The 16,193-nt window shown below is 37.0% G+C and overlaps 1 protein-coding gene across 4 annotated transcripts; it reads left to right on the plus strand.

Annotated features, from left to right (window-relative positions):
• The first annotated feature begins 1,681 nt into the window (after window positions 1-1,681).
• Window positions 1,682-15,783, plus strand: LOC109706102 (disease resistance protein RGA2-like). Of its 4 annotated transcripts, XM_020226911.1 has the most exons (5): window positions 1,682-1,956; window positions 9,969-12,732; window positions 13,173-14,105; window positions 14,231-14,264; window positions 15,388-15,783. In XM_020226911.1, exons 2-4 carry the CDS (start codon window positions 10,015-10,017, stop codon window positions 14,243-14,245), a joined length of 3,666 nt encoding a protein of 1,221 aa, XP_020082500.1. In that variant the 5' UTR covers window positions 1,682-1,956; window positions 9,969-10,014; the 3' UTR covers window positions 14,246-14,264; window positions 15,388-15,783. The 4 variants fall into 4 exon arrangements, with proteins under 4 accessions (XP_020082500.1, XP_020082501.1, XP_020082499.1 ...); XM_020226912.1 differs by lacking the exon at window positions 1,682-1,956 and having other exon boundaries at window positions 9,823-12,732; window positions 15,376-15,783; XM_020226910.1 differs by lacking the exon at window positions 1,682-1,956 and having other exon boundaries at window positions 9,823-12,732.
• Window positions 15,784-16,193: the final 410 nt, after the last annotated feature.

Consider the following 16,193-nt stretch of genomic DNA (forward strand, 5'->3'; position numbering starts at 1 on the left):
ATGAGCTGGGTGAGGTAGGTTGAGTAGAGTAACTTTTTATTTTTGGTTGGATTGGGCTTTATATTTAGGCATTATTAGATTTTTCTTTAAATTTTGGCATAAATTGAACACTTACACAAAAGTGTCCCAAACATGTGTTTCTATAACCTAATTCCGTTGTAGTGATTTGATATTTAAATACAAAAGATGCAGCCAATAATTAATTCCCTTATGTAATTACTTCTATGTAATTTTTCAATGCGTAACTTTTTAAAATCCAAGCCCAATTCAATTAATATCTACAACAATAAAGGGATTATATATAAAAAAATTACAAGATTTATAAAAAATATATATTTATGTAACATCAAGTAAAATAAAAAATCAGTGACTACCTATAATGCATCGGTCAAATACTAGATTAAATTTAAACTAATATAAAAAAATTTCCTGTAAATATTCGTCTTTTCTCTTTCTCCTTCTGACTTTTAAAAATAAATTCATCTTTTTTCTTTCTCCTTCTAACTTTTAAAAATTTATATATTTTATGCCTCAAAGTTTCAAGTTGATGTACTTATATAGTCTCCGCCGACAGAATTCTATTACTGTCCCATCTCTTTCTTTTAATTTATGACTGGATATATTCTTAAAAATATATAACAAAACTAAATTTTTTTCCGTAGAATTGAGTAACGGTAGTTTTGTCATTTCACCCACTTCAATAACATTGTAATTCTCTTAAAAATATCTGAAATTTTTAGAGGCAAAACGTAGATTGTTTATAAATCATTAAAAAAAAAAAGAAAAGGTGAGTATTTTTATAAGAGTTTTCTGTATTTTAGTCTTAGTTTTAATCTTAAGATCTCTATCACAAAAGTTTGGAAATGAGATGTATGCGACACATAGCATGTATATGATGTACTTATAAATATGTAGGCAATAATTTCCCTTGTGACTACTTTGTAAATTTTGTATGGCCAAAACCCAATCTAGTATATGTCATCTATCCCAATAAACATACAATGTATGAAAATTTCTAAGGCTTAAAATATTTTTACAATAGCATTAAGTAGTTTTTTTTGTAAATTTTATTACACTGTTAATTTCTGAACTTTGGGTAGAATTTTTCTTTACCGTCTAAACTCATAAAATGAATATCTAATATTCTAAGCTCTAAATATTTCATTCATATTGCTCTTTTCATCATACCGTCTAAACTCATTCATATTGCTATTTATCATATATATATATATATACACTATTGTTTTGGTGGAGTTTTTTTTTTTTTTTTTTAAATAGATAGCATGCCATCCGTTTCGTTTATTTTATTTAGAAATAAATTTAACTAAATGATGTGGAATGATTATATCAACAACCAAAATCATTAGGAAAGAGTTAATTAAAGTTCAGAGGCTCTTTGTACATTTTCCCCTCGCGTGATATATAAGCCTTTATTATTGGCTATACAGACAATAATTTCTCCCTCGGAAAGGGTGTGGAGTGGAGTGGGGCCGGACAGACGCCTATGTCAGCAATAATTGAGTTTGGTTGGCTGTTGGCTGTTGGCTGTCATAGAAGGCAGCCAAATTTGACCTGTAAGTCTTCTCTATTCCTTTTCTACATGCAGTTAATTTTTTTGCGTAAAGAGAGATACCATATATACCACCTGTGTTTATACATTACCTAATAAGTGAGAGTGAATGTTTTCAGCGTCGCTCTTTTCACATTCTCTATCTTTTTGGCACTCCAAGTGTTTGATGAATTGCCTAAGCGGTGGTGAAGTAGCTGTGGTCTGAGCTTATTAATTATCTGGAGGATTATATGGCTTTACCTTTCATAGCTGAATTGGCGGCGTCGGCGATCATCGAGGATTATGGCTTGACCTGCAAGTCTTCTTGACGAAACACTTCCATTTCATTTCCTCCCCTCTTCGGAGAAGCATTCAAGAAATTACTCCTCCCCAGTTTTTCCTTTTTGGTATGTCCTAGCTATATGCTTTTTTCTTTTTTTTTTTTTTGAGAGAGATAGATAGCACGCTACCCGTTTCGTTTATTTCATTTAGAAATAAACTTAGCTAGAAATGTGAAACAATTAGGATTCGAACTTATAACCTCGAGTATCAACCACCAAGCCCTTTGCCACTTGCGCTAGGGACGGTCGATCTATATGCTTGTTAGAAATTTGAAACAACTGCTTGTCTCAATAAGCTTTACTTGCTTGCTACTGAATTAAAGTGGGCATATTTTGATTTAGTGTTTGATTTCTGAAAAAATATTTTTGAAAATAATTTTCTAGCTGAATTTATTTGTCATGCCCCGGATTACTCGTTACCCTGGGCACGCAAACAGACCAGCCGTATACATAAAAATTTTCTTGTATACGAAGCGATAGCTGTACCTGTAATCATACAACACTACACCAGTAGTATAGAGCTGCTAAAAAGAAAGACATATAAAAACAACAGAGGTTCACTATACATACATAGCATCCTGTTATACAAAAATCACTCGCTCCAGTGAGTTACAATATCTATATGTAAAAGAATCCAAAAACTACAACTACCTGTAGTAGGCACTCCTCTAGCTCTGCAGCAAAACTGGAAAGGCTCTAACTCGCAATACCCTTTCCACGATCAGTCTCGGCAGTAGCAGCAGCCGCAATAGAAGGCTCTGCAAAAAGTCACCAACTTGGTGTGAGAACTACTACAAAAAGAAGTAGTCCTCAGTGGATACCACTACCGACCTCAACGGCTCACCCACTAAGTCTACAAATGTAAGTAAAGATAGTAAAGAAAGCTGGAACAAATCTACACTATAAGTCACTATACTATCATAGTCCAACAATAACAATCTGTAGAAAAATGAAATTCCTGACCCAATCTAACTAGAGACTGTGAACACATCCGTTCCGGCTGGTCGAAGCTACATTAACTGCCACCACGCTAGGTCGTCAGTGGAGAGCAAGTCCAAACAGGACAAACCGACATCAATACAAAAGCATTAAGTCCAACTCCGGAGTGACACGCGTGGGCGCTACCAAATTAAGTATGCAAACGTATTTCTGTCGAGCTCAATCAGGCTCTCACAGACTATAATCAAAGCGGAAAGGTCAAACTGGTCTAACTACCAAAACTCACGTGCCCTTGGCACAATCTGATGCAAAAATAGCAAACTGGGTCCACCGTCAACCTCAACTGCACCCGACAGTCCAGAACAGCCTAAACACTGCTGTAAAAATAAGCTCGTCACCTCAGCACGAGCGTAAATGCATTCTACACTATTCTGGGTATCCATCGAGTGGATACAAAAATGAACGATTGAAAATGAATATTCTTTAAAGAATGATGATAGGAGTCTTGTAATCAAGATCAAGAGTATAGATCTTATTTTAAATAGCTTAAAGAATTTTCTAACAAAAATTCAGTTGATTTGGATATCTTTACGCCGTTAAACGAAAAAACACCTCGTATCGACCATTAAAATTATAAATTTTGAAACCCTTTGATCATTAGGCAATTGATGTCGAAAAGATTTGAAATTTGATTTCTAAACACTTTAAGTGGTATAGATCATGTTCAACGGTGCCGATCGTTGATATCTGTCGTTTTCAAGTGTAACGATGTAGAAGAATTCAAATCATATGAAATTTTGATATAAAATTCTTTATACTATCTATAACAAGATCAATATTTCTGATCGAAAATTTTAGTGCTATATCACCACTTTTTATAGAATTTTTATTTTCAACCGTTAAAAATTATAGATTTTGAATCATTTCAATTGCTAGGTAAATGATATCGAAAAATCGCAAAAATTATTTTATAGAAACTTCAAAATACGCTAGATCAAGTCTAACGAAGCCGATCGTCGATTCGAAAATCCAATCATCAAAAACGGCTTAGGAGCACGGAGGCCTTCGTACTCCTGAGAGTACAGCAGTCGTGCTCTACATGAGTAGGTCTTGTGTGCTCTCAAGAGCACAAAGCCCGTTGTGCTCCTGAGCCGTTTTCGATGATGGAACTTCCGAATCGACGATCGGCTCCGCTAGACTTGATCTAGCGCATTTGAAGTTTCTAGAAAATAATTTTTGCGATTTTTTGATACCATTTACCTAGTGATCAAAAGGATTCAAAATCAATAATTTTTAATGGTTGATATCTTTCGTTTTTAAATTTAATGGTGTAGAAATATTCAAATCAGATGAAATTTTGATACAAAATTCTTTATACTATCTATAACGAGATCAATATTTCTGATCGAAAATTTTAGTGCTATATCACCACTTTTTATAGAATTTTTATTTTTAGCCGTTAAAAATTATAGATTTTGAATCATTTCGATTGCTAGGTAAATGATATCGAAAAATCGCAAAAATTATTTTCTAGAAACTTCAAATACGCTAGATCAAGTCTAACGGAGCCGATCGTCGATTCGAAAATCTAATCATCAAAAACGGCTCAGGAGCACGGAGGCCTCCGTGCTCCTGAGAGCATAGCAGTCCTGCTCTATATGAGTAGGTCTTGTGTGCTCTCAGGAGCACAAAGCCCTTTGTGCTCCTGAGCCGTTTTCGATGATGGGACTTCCGAATCGACGATCGGCTCCGCTAGACTTGATCTAGCGCACTTGAAGTTTCTAGAAAATAATTTTTGCGATTTTTTGATACCATTTACCTAGTGATCGAAAGGATTCAAAATCAATAATTTTTAAAGGTTGATATCTGTCGTTTTCAAGTTTAACGATGTAGAAGTATTCAAATCAGATGAAATTTTGATACAAAATTCTTTATACTATCTATAACTGTCACGCCCCGGATGTCTCGTTCCCCAGGCACGCCGACAAATCCGCCGTATATAAAGAAATTTTTTCTGTATACGAAGCGACAGCTATACCTGTAAATATACAATACTACAAACAGTAGTATAGAGCTACTCGAGGAAACAGAAGCTAAACAAACTGAGTTTCATATACATAGTTCAAAAACTAAAATACTGTGTTACTCGCACTGGCGAGCTAAGTATACTATGTACATAAACTCAAAATAAAACAACTACCTGCAGTAGGGTGCCTCTAGCTCTGCTCGTCGGGTAGGGCTCTAATTCGCGACGCCCTTGTCTCGATCCTGATCTGCGGAAGGCGCAGCAGCCGAAACCTGTGGCTCTGCAAAACAGGGGTAACAACTGGGCGTGAGAACTACTGTAAAAACAAGTAGTCCTCAGTGGGTGCCGCCCAAAACAACATCGGTCCACCCACTAAGTCTACAGTAGGGAGCAAAGGTAGTAGTAAATGCTGGAATAGACTCTACAGCTACTAGTCACTACACTATCCTGCTCTATGCTAACCAACTGTAGGAAAGGTCAAAACTGGCTCAGTCTCACTAGGGACTGTGAACACACCCGTCCCGCCTGTCGGATCGAACTCGAGTCCTACTCCAGGAATAGCTGGTGGAGAAAACTCTCTAGGGACTGTGAATACACCCATCCCGTCTAATTAGGTAACACCGTAGCTCAAGAGTAACCGGCGGAAAAAACTCTCTAGAGACTGTGAATACACCCGTCTCATCTACTAGACTACACCGTATCTCAAGAGTAACCGGCGGAGAAAACTCTCTAGGGACTGTGAATACACCCATCTCGCTTAATTAGATTGCACCGTATCTCAAGAGTAGTCGGTCCCGAAAAAGGTCCAACAGGATGGCTAAGACCCCACTCACGTCACTACCTCACTATCTCACCCGGGCTGCCCAAAACGGACCCACCCTGCCTGTATCTAGCTGCGCCGTACACCACCCCGTGGGTAGCCGGCTTAAGAACTGTCCAACAGAAACTGCGACACTCATCGCACTGAAACCTCATTTCGGAATGGCATTCGTGGGCGCGACCCAACGAGTTTACAAGTATCTCTGTTAAGTTCACACGGCTCTCACAGGCTAAGGTCAAGTAAACGACTCTAACTAGTCTAACAACCAACATGTCACGTGCCCTCGACACAATCTGACGCCAAAACGGCGATACGGGTCCACCGTCAACCCCGACAGCACCCAACAGTCCGGAACAGCCTAAACGCTACTGTAAAAATTCACTCGGCATCCCAGCGTGAGTGTAACTGAAATCTAAACTACCCGGAATACTTGCTATGATGATACTGCAACAGTATAAAATCATACAACGGCCCCAGGGCTAAATCATCCAGTTTAAACAGGTGACAGATCCAAATCGCAGGTTTTCTCCTAATTCAAATTCCAAGTCCAACATGTATAAACTACTCAATTAATTACCACATGCTCCAAATTCAGATTTGCAATCTACAATATAATCCATGAATTCGAGCTAGAATAGAGTATCCAAAAATCGAAATCTACATGCCGACGATTATGAACTTAGGAGTAAAACCGATGTAAACCCACCTCAAGAAGCAAGCTCCTGGCAGCGAACGAAGCCTCGAACCAAAGTGATCCCTGCTGGATCAACTGGAATCCTCCAAGTCTAGTACTCGAGCTAACTCCAAGCTCTACGATCAAAATCCACTAATTCAGTCCGAATTTCGCTGCAACAGAGTAGAAAAGGGATTCGACCAAGCTAACCTTCACCAAATCCAGCAAGTAAGGGCTTCGTGGATTCCTCTCGAAGTCCTGAATCCAGCGAACCAAGTCTCGTCAAAATCCGATGTTCCTGCGTCGAGTACGAGCTGAAATACTCACAGTCGACGATGAATTTCAGCAAAACAGCACTTAAGCTCGAATTACTGATGCTTGGAGAAATGAAGAAGCAATTCGACGGAACATTCACCTCGATAGCGACTAGCACCGGCGTGACGTCAAGAACAGCGAAGCCGCCGTCCCGGTCTCCGACCCGCCAGAACAACGCGGGTATCCTCAAACGGGGCGGCGAGCGGCGCGACGTCGGCGTTACGAACGGTTTCCTGCCAACGGAGAGAGATAGAGGAGAGAGTGGAAGTAAATGCAATTGCAAGGGATCTTTCTTCTTCTCTCTAACGAGGTATATAGAGAGAGAAGGTTGTTGGTGGAGTACAAACAAAAGGTTTATACCTATTATGCCCTCACACCCCTTACCTACCCTTACGGACGAGCCAACCCGGGAGAGTCGCAAACCCACCGGTGTGTACTACATGTCCATCTGTTGTTTGCTGTCTGTTTGTTGTTCGGGTTATCAGCAGAGGCAGGAGAATTCTGGTTTTCCAGTGAATTCTTCGGATCGATACAGCTGCGCTCCCCGAAGAGCGGCGTGTACTGACCCTTTTGCGTTTATTGACGCCTCAACGCGACTCGGGCTTGTCCCGGGATCACTTGCTCCTAGTGTGTGTGGTGCTGTGGTGGATGTGGCGGGGGTGCGTGTGTGGTCTCAAATGACCGAGGAGGTCTACGGTGTTGGAACGACGTTAAAGAGAATCGTGAAGGATAGTCAAGTTGGAATTTGTTGTGTTTAGGAAAATTTTGTGTTAGTGAACTATTTTTGAAGAATAAGGGATCTTGTAGTAGCCTTGATCTTGATTACAGACTCCTGATCATATTTTTTTCAGATATTGATTTTCAGCGGTCATTTGTTATCCACTCGATGGATAGAGTGATGACTATATCGAAATTAGTTATAAAGTTCTGGATTTTTAAATACTCTCAAATGGGATACGTATCCATGTATCGAACGGCTGCGATCGGTCGATTTGGAGGCCCGCGATTCGGAGTCGCAAAAAAATGTTGGTGGCAAAAGTGCCCGTCAGTTTGGCTCATCGATAGTATTCTAGCTCAATTCTCTTCTCTCTCTACCTACCTCTCTACTACTAATTATATATCTTATTATTATTATCTTATTATTATAAATATATACTATATTATTTATTATATATAGTATTTTATTTTTCGAATAGAAATTTTATTATATAATATTTATTTATAAATTTAGTAATTATGCTTATTAATTCCCCCCCTTCTAAAATATAACTCTTATTTTATTAATATATATTTATTATAATTTTAAATATATTAAATCTATATATAAAAATTATAATAATAATATATATAGTATATTAATTATTATATATTTATTATATAGCCGAATTTTTTATTCTGAATTTTTAATTGGTGAACGTATAATATCTGTATAAATCACGTATCCGAATAATTGCTGAATCCGTTTTTTAGCCGTATTTTTCAACGAATTTAAAACTTAAAAGACGAATTTTATCCGAATTATATCCGTACCGAATTTTTGCCGAATCCGAATTAACTAACTACGGGCTGTCATAGAAGGCAGACAAATATGAATAATTGAGAAGCATTCAAGAAATTACTCCTCACCAGTTTTTTTTTTTTGGTATGTCCTAACTATATGCCTGTTAGAAATTTGAAACAACTGCTTGTCTTAAGAATTCGGGCATGTTTGGTAACTCGGAAGTCAGCAAAGTGGAAAAGTCACTTTTATAAAAGTAACTTTTCAGTTCAATTGTTTGGTTGCTATAAGGTTAAAATTAAAACTATAATTTTATATTTTTTATTATTAAATTATATATAAAGAGGTAAAAATGTAAACAAACAACTTATACTTGTAATTTAAATTAAAATTTTAAATTTAAATTAATATTTAGAATCAAAATTATATTTTAAAATTTAAATCTGAATTGAATTTATAATTAAAATTTAAGATAAAAATTAAATTTATAATTTTAATTTACAGTTTAATTTATAACTCATAACTAAAATTAAATTCTAAAATAAAAGTTCAACATAGAAATTAAAAAATTTATTTAAATTTGAATTCATAATTTGAATTATATTTTAATTTACTCTTTGATCTTAAATTGTAAATTCAAATATGGATTCACAATTTGAATTAATATTTAATTTAATTAAAAATTTGAGTTTAAATCACAATTCAAATTGAATATTTTAATTTATAATTCGAATCTAAATTTCAAACCGAAATTCTTTATTGAAATTAAATGTAAATAGAAAATTTAAAATTGAATTTGAATTTCAACTTTAAATTTAAATTTTAAATTCAAATTTCAGTCCATAATTTGAATTTATAATTGGAACAATTTGAATTCAAAGTTCAGATTCAAGTTCTTAGCTAAAAATATTTTGATTAAAATTCAAAAAATTTAAACTTTAAAATTCTAGAATTCAATTTAAATAAAATAAAATCTTGAATTTAAATATAAAGTCATAAATTTGAATTAAATTTTTATGTTGAAATTTTTTAATTCACAATTAAAAATTCAAATGTGATTCATAATGTTAATTCAAATTTAAAATGAAATTAAACTTTAAAAATAAATTTAAATATTTAAAGTTAAGGCCAAATATAAACCTCTTAGCTAAGTTCTTCATCAGGAGCTTCGACATTTTTGATGCGCGAAGTCAAAAAAAGTAGAATTTAGACTATAAACTCACTTTATCACCCATTTTCGTAAAATGACTTTTATACTCATTTTCGTAAAACCAAACAAACGATACAGACGTCACTTAAAGTATGCCATTTTCCGATAACTACACTTGCCGAGGAACCAACATGCCCGAAGGTTAACTTGTTTGCTACTGATTAAAGTGCATCATTTCGATTAGTCATTCTGATTTCGCGCCAGAAATATTATTGAAAATAATTTTCTAGCTGAATTATTATTATTATTTTTAATGTAAGCTTGTTAGTTTCTAAATTGTTATCGGCGAAAATTATCCTCCCTATTCAAAAATAACAATCATATATTTTTTTCCCGAAAAACACTGAGTTTCAATTTTTTTTTAAAAAAAAAATAAATTAGGGCCATCGAAACCGCCGCTTAATTAGTGGGGGGCTTTTGTTGTCAAATAAAGCATCCATACTTTATTTCCTCCCCTCTTCCGAGAAGAATTAATACAAGAAAATACTACTCTTCGCGGATCTTAATTCTTTGATGCCTGCGTGCGATTGTATCTATCTACTCAGCTGATTGTTTCGACATCTCTCTTTCCTCATTCTCCAATTTTCTGCACTCCAGGATCGAGTTTCATCAATTGCGCGCCTGAGCAGTGGTGAAGTCGATCATGGCTCTACCTTTCATAGCCGGAGCGGTGGGGACGGCGATCATCGAGAAGCTCGTTGATACATGCTTTTCCTACCTTGAGGTGGTGTACCCGGCGCCCAGCGGCATGCAGGACGAGCTCGAACGGCTACAGCACGCACTTCCGCAGGTCCTGGCAGTCTTGACTGCGGTCGAGGGCGGTGCGCCGGACATGGTGGAGAACAAGGCGCTGGATGCGTGGCTGTGGCAGTTTAGAGACGCTGTGGAGAACGCGGAGGACGTGCTCGACGAGTTGGAGTACTACAAGCTAAAGAAGACTAGAGAGGAGGCTCGAGATGGCGAGGTGCGTGGTTTTCTATCTAACTTCAAGAGAAAGTTTAATAGTAGTCTCTCTGATTTCTTTAGCAATGACACACGGAAGCGGTTGAGGGAGGCCGTCAAGGGGTTGGATAGGGTCGTTGCCGATATGGGGCCATTCCTTCAACTTGTTACTGGGTTTTATGGCCCTAGTGTCAAGCGTCAGCAGCTCGAAGATATCATAAAAGCTCGACAGACTAGCTCCTTGCTAACCGAAAGTGAGGTGCTCGGACGAGACAAGGAGAGGGACCAGATAGTTGAATGGCTGATCAAACCGGGAGATGTTAATGTTGATGTCTCCGCTTATACAATTGTTGGCATGGGTGGGCTCGGGAAGACTACTCTTGCTCAACTAATCTGTCGTGACGAAAGAGTGCGAGAGTACTTCGACCCGATTATGTGGGTTTGCGTTTCTTTGGACTTTGATGCAGCTGCGATAACAAGAAAGATGTTAGACTACTCTTGCTCAACTAGTTTAAATGCTCTCCATGAGGATCTTAAACAAAAACTTACATCAAAAAGGTTTTTGCTCATACTGGATGATGTTTGGAACGATGATAAAATGACGGAGTGGGAGAAATTGGTTGCTCCTTTGAAATTCGGACAGAGAGGAAGCAAGATCTTGTTGACAACTCGAATGGGTTCAGTTGCAGATATGGCGGCAACAGTGACGAAATGCAAACGGGAATCATTAAATCTAAATGAGTTGAAGGAGAGCGACTATATGTCGCTTTTCAATAAGCATGCATTTCTCGGTGTGAACCCTGATGATTATAGAAACTTTCAACCGATTAGCGAACATATAGCGAAGAAGCTTGGAGGATGGCCATTGGCCATAAAGGTCATGGGAGGAATGCTGAACTCCTACATGGACTATGAATATTGGAAGAAAATCCTGGAAAAAGGCAACATGAAATTACAACAAGGAAACGACGACAACATGACAGTTTTAAGATTAAGCTACGATCACTTACCTACAAACTTACAACTCTGCTTTAGATATTGCAGTTTGTTTCCGCAGAATCATATGTTTAAGAGAAAAAAGTTGGTCAATATGTGGATTGGTTCGGGTCTGATTCCGCAATCTATATGTGGAAGGCAAAGGCCAGAGGATATCGGAAAGGAGTATTTAAATCTTCTGACAAGAAAATCATTCTTTACTTGCAAAACCAGTGATAATGGGTCGAAAATTATTATAGAGTATTTTATGCACGATCTGCTGCATGACCTAGCACGATCAGTTTCTCAAGGAGAATGCATCAGAATAGGAGGTGATGTTGCAAGAATTACTAATATTCCACGAACAATTCGACATTTATCTGTTGAAATAGTCAAGCTTCTATCCATCGGAGAGATCTCCGCTCTTAAGAACTTACGCTCTCTTGTCATATCGGGTAAAGGGTATAATATGGATAATGCAGATTATGTATCTGAATTTATCGAGGTTATAAAAGGGTTTAAAAAGTTACGCCTATTGAGCTTATGCAAGAATTTTGATTTTAGTAAATCACCTGATGCATTTGATAGCTTGATACACCTCCGCTACCTATCACTTCCACGACAGTTCATTCTGAACAAAAATATTGAATATGATGGCATGACCAACTTGGTCAATTTGCGTTCATTTGATGTTTCCGATGATGTGATAAAAAATATTCCTTATATTAGAAAATTACCCTTCATTCACAAATTACAAAATTTTATTGTCCAAGCGAAGAGTGGTTACAAAATTGGTGAACTAAAGAACCTAAGGGACCTTCGTCATCTATATATTAGAGGACTTGAAAATGTGAGGACTTCTGAAGAAGCCAATGAGGCCAAGTTGAATGAGAAAGAACATCTCAAATCATTGTCATTGAAATGGTCCGCACACTGCTCCAATAGTGCAGAGGCAGATGAACAGCTCCTCGATAACCTCTGCCCGCATAAAAATCTCAAGAAAATGTGCATCCAACAATACCAAGGTGCTAAATCTCCATGTTGGATGACAAATCTGTCTCTTGTCAACTTGACGTCCATCGAACTGATTGATTGTAAAGGATGGGAGCACCTTCCACCTCTTGGGCAGTTTACTTCACTTCAATATCTTCATTTGAAGAGACTGCATGCAATAAAGCAAATAGATTGTTCATTCATCAGAAGCAGCAGTGGATGTGCCTTTCCATTGTTGAAGGAGTTACAGTTATGGGGCATGCCTAATTTGGAGGAGTGGATTGGAGTAGATAATGGGTGCATGTTTCCTCAACTTCATTATATGTATATCACCGACTGCCCTAATTTGGGGGAAATTCCTATTCTGCCTTATAGTCTAAGACGATTGCAAATTTCAAATGTTGGCTTGACCGCTCTTCCAACAATAAATCGGAATTACACAGACAACAATGTAAGTGCTTTATTTTGTACACTTCAAATTTCTCCTTGGGTTTAGCTCATTTTCATTTACCCGCCCTGTAGTTCAAAATGTATCACTTTGCCCCTTCCCCCTGTGGTTTAGCCTATTTTTACTTTTGTCTATCTCGTGGTTTAAAAAGTTACACTTTGCCTCTTTTGGTTCAGCTCATTTTTTACTTTGCTATCCTGTGATTTTTTTAAAATATTTTTAATTTGCCATGCTATTTCATATAGAATTTTTTTGATGAAATAAAAATTAAACCACTAGAGGGCAAAGTAAAACTTTTTGAACCGCAAGGTGGCAAGGTAAAAATGAGTTTAACCACGCAGGGGCAATTTGAACTTTACCCTTATATTAAAACACCAATTCGTATTTGCACGGCTTTGATTGCCCGGACTTAAATATCTTTTACATCTTTTCTTTTCTTACAGCAGCAAGAACATTTTCCAGCTCTTGAAAGCTTAGTCATCAAACAATGTGAGAAGCTTGAATATGTTCCAACAGAGTTTTTTCAGAAATTCGACACCCACACAGTGCTATATGTAGAAAAGTGCCCGCAGTTGACAAAACATCTGATCTCAGTCTTCTCAGACATCCAACAGCCCTCTATACTCAATTGTCTCACTGTTGGGTCATGTGGCGACCTTGAGGTGCCATTGCTCCAGTTATTACCAAATTTAACCTCTCTTTTCTATTTGGTATTAGTCGATTGCGCAAGCATAACATCCCTTCCCCCAGCACAAGCGTGTGCACGGTGGACAATGCTTTCCATTTTAGTGATAAAGAACTGCAAAGAGCTGTCATCAATTGGTGGAATACAAGCTCTCGTATCCCTCCGTTATTTAAAAATTGAAGGGTGCGACAAGCTGATTGAATTTGCCCTGCTGCTACAGCCTCCGTTCCCAAATGATGCCGGCCAAAAAGAGGATGCAGCGGACTGCCTTTTGAAGGATGGCGAGCTATCAATTGACCACCACGCGCTCCTGCTCATGGAGCCATTGAGAAGTCTCTCCTCCATCAACGAGTTGACTCTCTTTGATGCTTTACTCACCTCCTTACCTGAGGAATGGCTACTGCAAAATCACGCTGCCCTCAAATTTTTGAGCATATGGAATGCAGTCTCCCTTCAGTCCCTCCCCCAGAGCATGACAAAACTGCGCTCCCTTGAGCGTCTCAAAGTAAATGATGCTAATCTCATCCAGTCTCTCCCAAATCTGCCTACTTCACTGCGTTATCTATGGATCCTTGAGTGTCACCCTGTGTTGAAGGAGCGATGCCAAGAGAATGTTGGCCTTGATTGGCCCAAGATTGCCCACATCCCTAACGTGTGGATTGAACAGTTGCAGAGTGACGATGACGAAATTGTATGTTTACTTTACCATCCTTCATCTCGCCCCTGCTACTCTCTGCGATTAACGCAATTCATTTCGATTTTAATGAGCTACATCTCGTTCGATCTTAATTAACAAGGTTATCTAATTTGTTTCAGGATTCGATTTTCTGAAGAATACAGCGGCAGTCAGGTTCGTTTTTAATTAGCATCCTCCATTAGGAATTTTTTATATTTGTTTACCCTTATACTTTACGGTTTGGACACATAATTAGGGAATATAGCGCTAATTAATTGCGCCCTGTGATTAATACATGATGTTATTCTCACAGGACGGATTGGTCTTGTAAAACAAGCAATGTAATGAATATAACATATGTTGCTAGTATATCAATTGCTTTCAAAAGTTAAAAAATATGACTAATTGTCCAGTGATTAGTTAGAACATAAGAGACCCGCGCGACAAAAGCTTTCAAGTTCATTTAATTTCTCGGTGCAGGACCACAGTAACATTATAACACTCCTACATATATTTCACTCAATTTGTTCAATAATATAAAAAAAGAGTGAAGTTTTTTGCTGCTTATGTTCTATTTCGGTAGTGCAGGAACATGTAAGGAATAGGACTCTCTATTGGCGCTCAAATCTATTTTTTCCTTATCAGGCACACAAACAAGATTAAAATCGTACTACTAAATTACTTATTCTCTCTGTTTTTTGTTTTTCAGTGCATGAGTTGAAAAAAAAAAACAACAACTCATTTTGTAGTCTATCAATTTCATTGTAGGAGCAATAGATGCCTAAACTCTTACTGCTTATGTTCTTCTATTTTATTCGTACTGGACTCATATATGACTCCCATATATGGTCTATCATTTTATTCACAAGAATATTGAAAAAAAAAAAAAGGGACTAATTTCTTATTGTATGTTTGTGTTCTTCATCAGTTTTGTTGGTGCAGGATCAGAGTAAGATTCCATGCATTTTTTTTTTGTGTGTGTGTGTGTGTATGTGTGTGTGTGTGTAGCAGCCAAACTAATGTAAGATCTTTCAGAAAGAAATTGCCCTCTTTTGTGGAAGGGAGGTTAAATGCTTCAATTTTGTTTCTCCTCAATTTATATACAGGTCATAAGCTTGTTTTGTCTTGTGTATTATCCAGTGAAGTTGTTAAACATTGCTTTAAATGTGTTTCAAATTATTATTATTACTACTTTTTGGGCATTATAATAGGCACCAGATTAAACTGGTGAACTCAATTTCAGCAGTATAAATCATAACTTCAAATTTTGTTAAACTTTTTTCAGTTTTTAATGCAGGTTGTATCGATATCTGGAGTAAATTTGGTGGATGCTTTTGTGATAATGCATCATAAGAGGAAAATGAAGGCAATGCTGAGCAGGCATCAACATGCAACCGCATCCTGCAGTATCTTACATTTACGTTCTTTACATTTTTTAAGCAAACTTTAGATTCATTTCACATGATTGCACGAAAAGACCGAAGTGTTACTGCTTATGTTCTATGTTTGGTGGTACAAGAACCAATTAAAGACTCTTATCGATTTCTCTATATATAGGAATGTAACAAGACCAAAAGAAACTGCCTATGTATTTGTATTTTCTTTTTGTTCTCGGTGGTGTATGAATTAAAAAACCCTCTGTTATTATAGCCTATGGATTTCGTCCTTGTTATGAAGGATGGTTAAAGTTTTACTGCTTTGTGTACAGTCTCCTATTTTACTTGGTGCAGGATTGGAATAAGACTACTACAAGTAGTCTATTTATATATGAATAATGTGATTAGTGTCTTTAATGTAGCTTTATCTCACTGGTTATTTTATTTCACTGCCTAATTAATTATACTTCCCTAGCTAGGGGACCAATTAGCAAGCTAAAGAATATTTTGAAGCGTCACAAATGTTCGAGCGTAAGTGAGGATAATTACATTATATATTTTGGAGACTGAAATTTGGAGATGTATGTTCCATTAATTAGCAAAGCGTGCGAAGGGTAAAAGAATAATAATTTCACAAGGGACGAAGGGTAAAAGAATAATAATTTCACAAGGGACGGAGCTATGCGGAGTTGAGATGTCAACGGGTCGAATTCGGGGCGGATTTTCA

The sequence above is a fragment of the Ananas comosus genome, unplaced genomic scaffold, assembly GCF_001540865.1.
Source record: "Ananas comosus cultivar F153 unplaced genomic scaffold, ASM154086v1, whole genome shotgun sequence".
Taxonomy (NCBI): Eukaryota; Viridiplantae; Streptophyta; class Magnoliopsida; order Poales; family Bromeliaceae; genus Ananas; species Ananas comosus.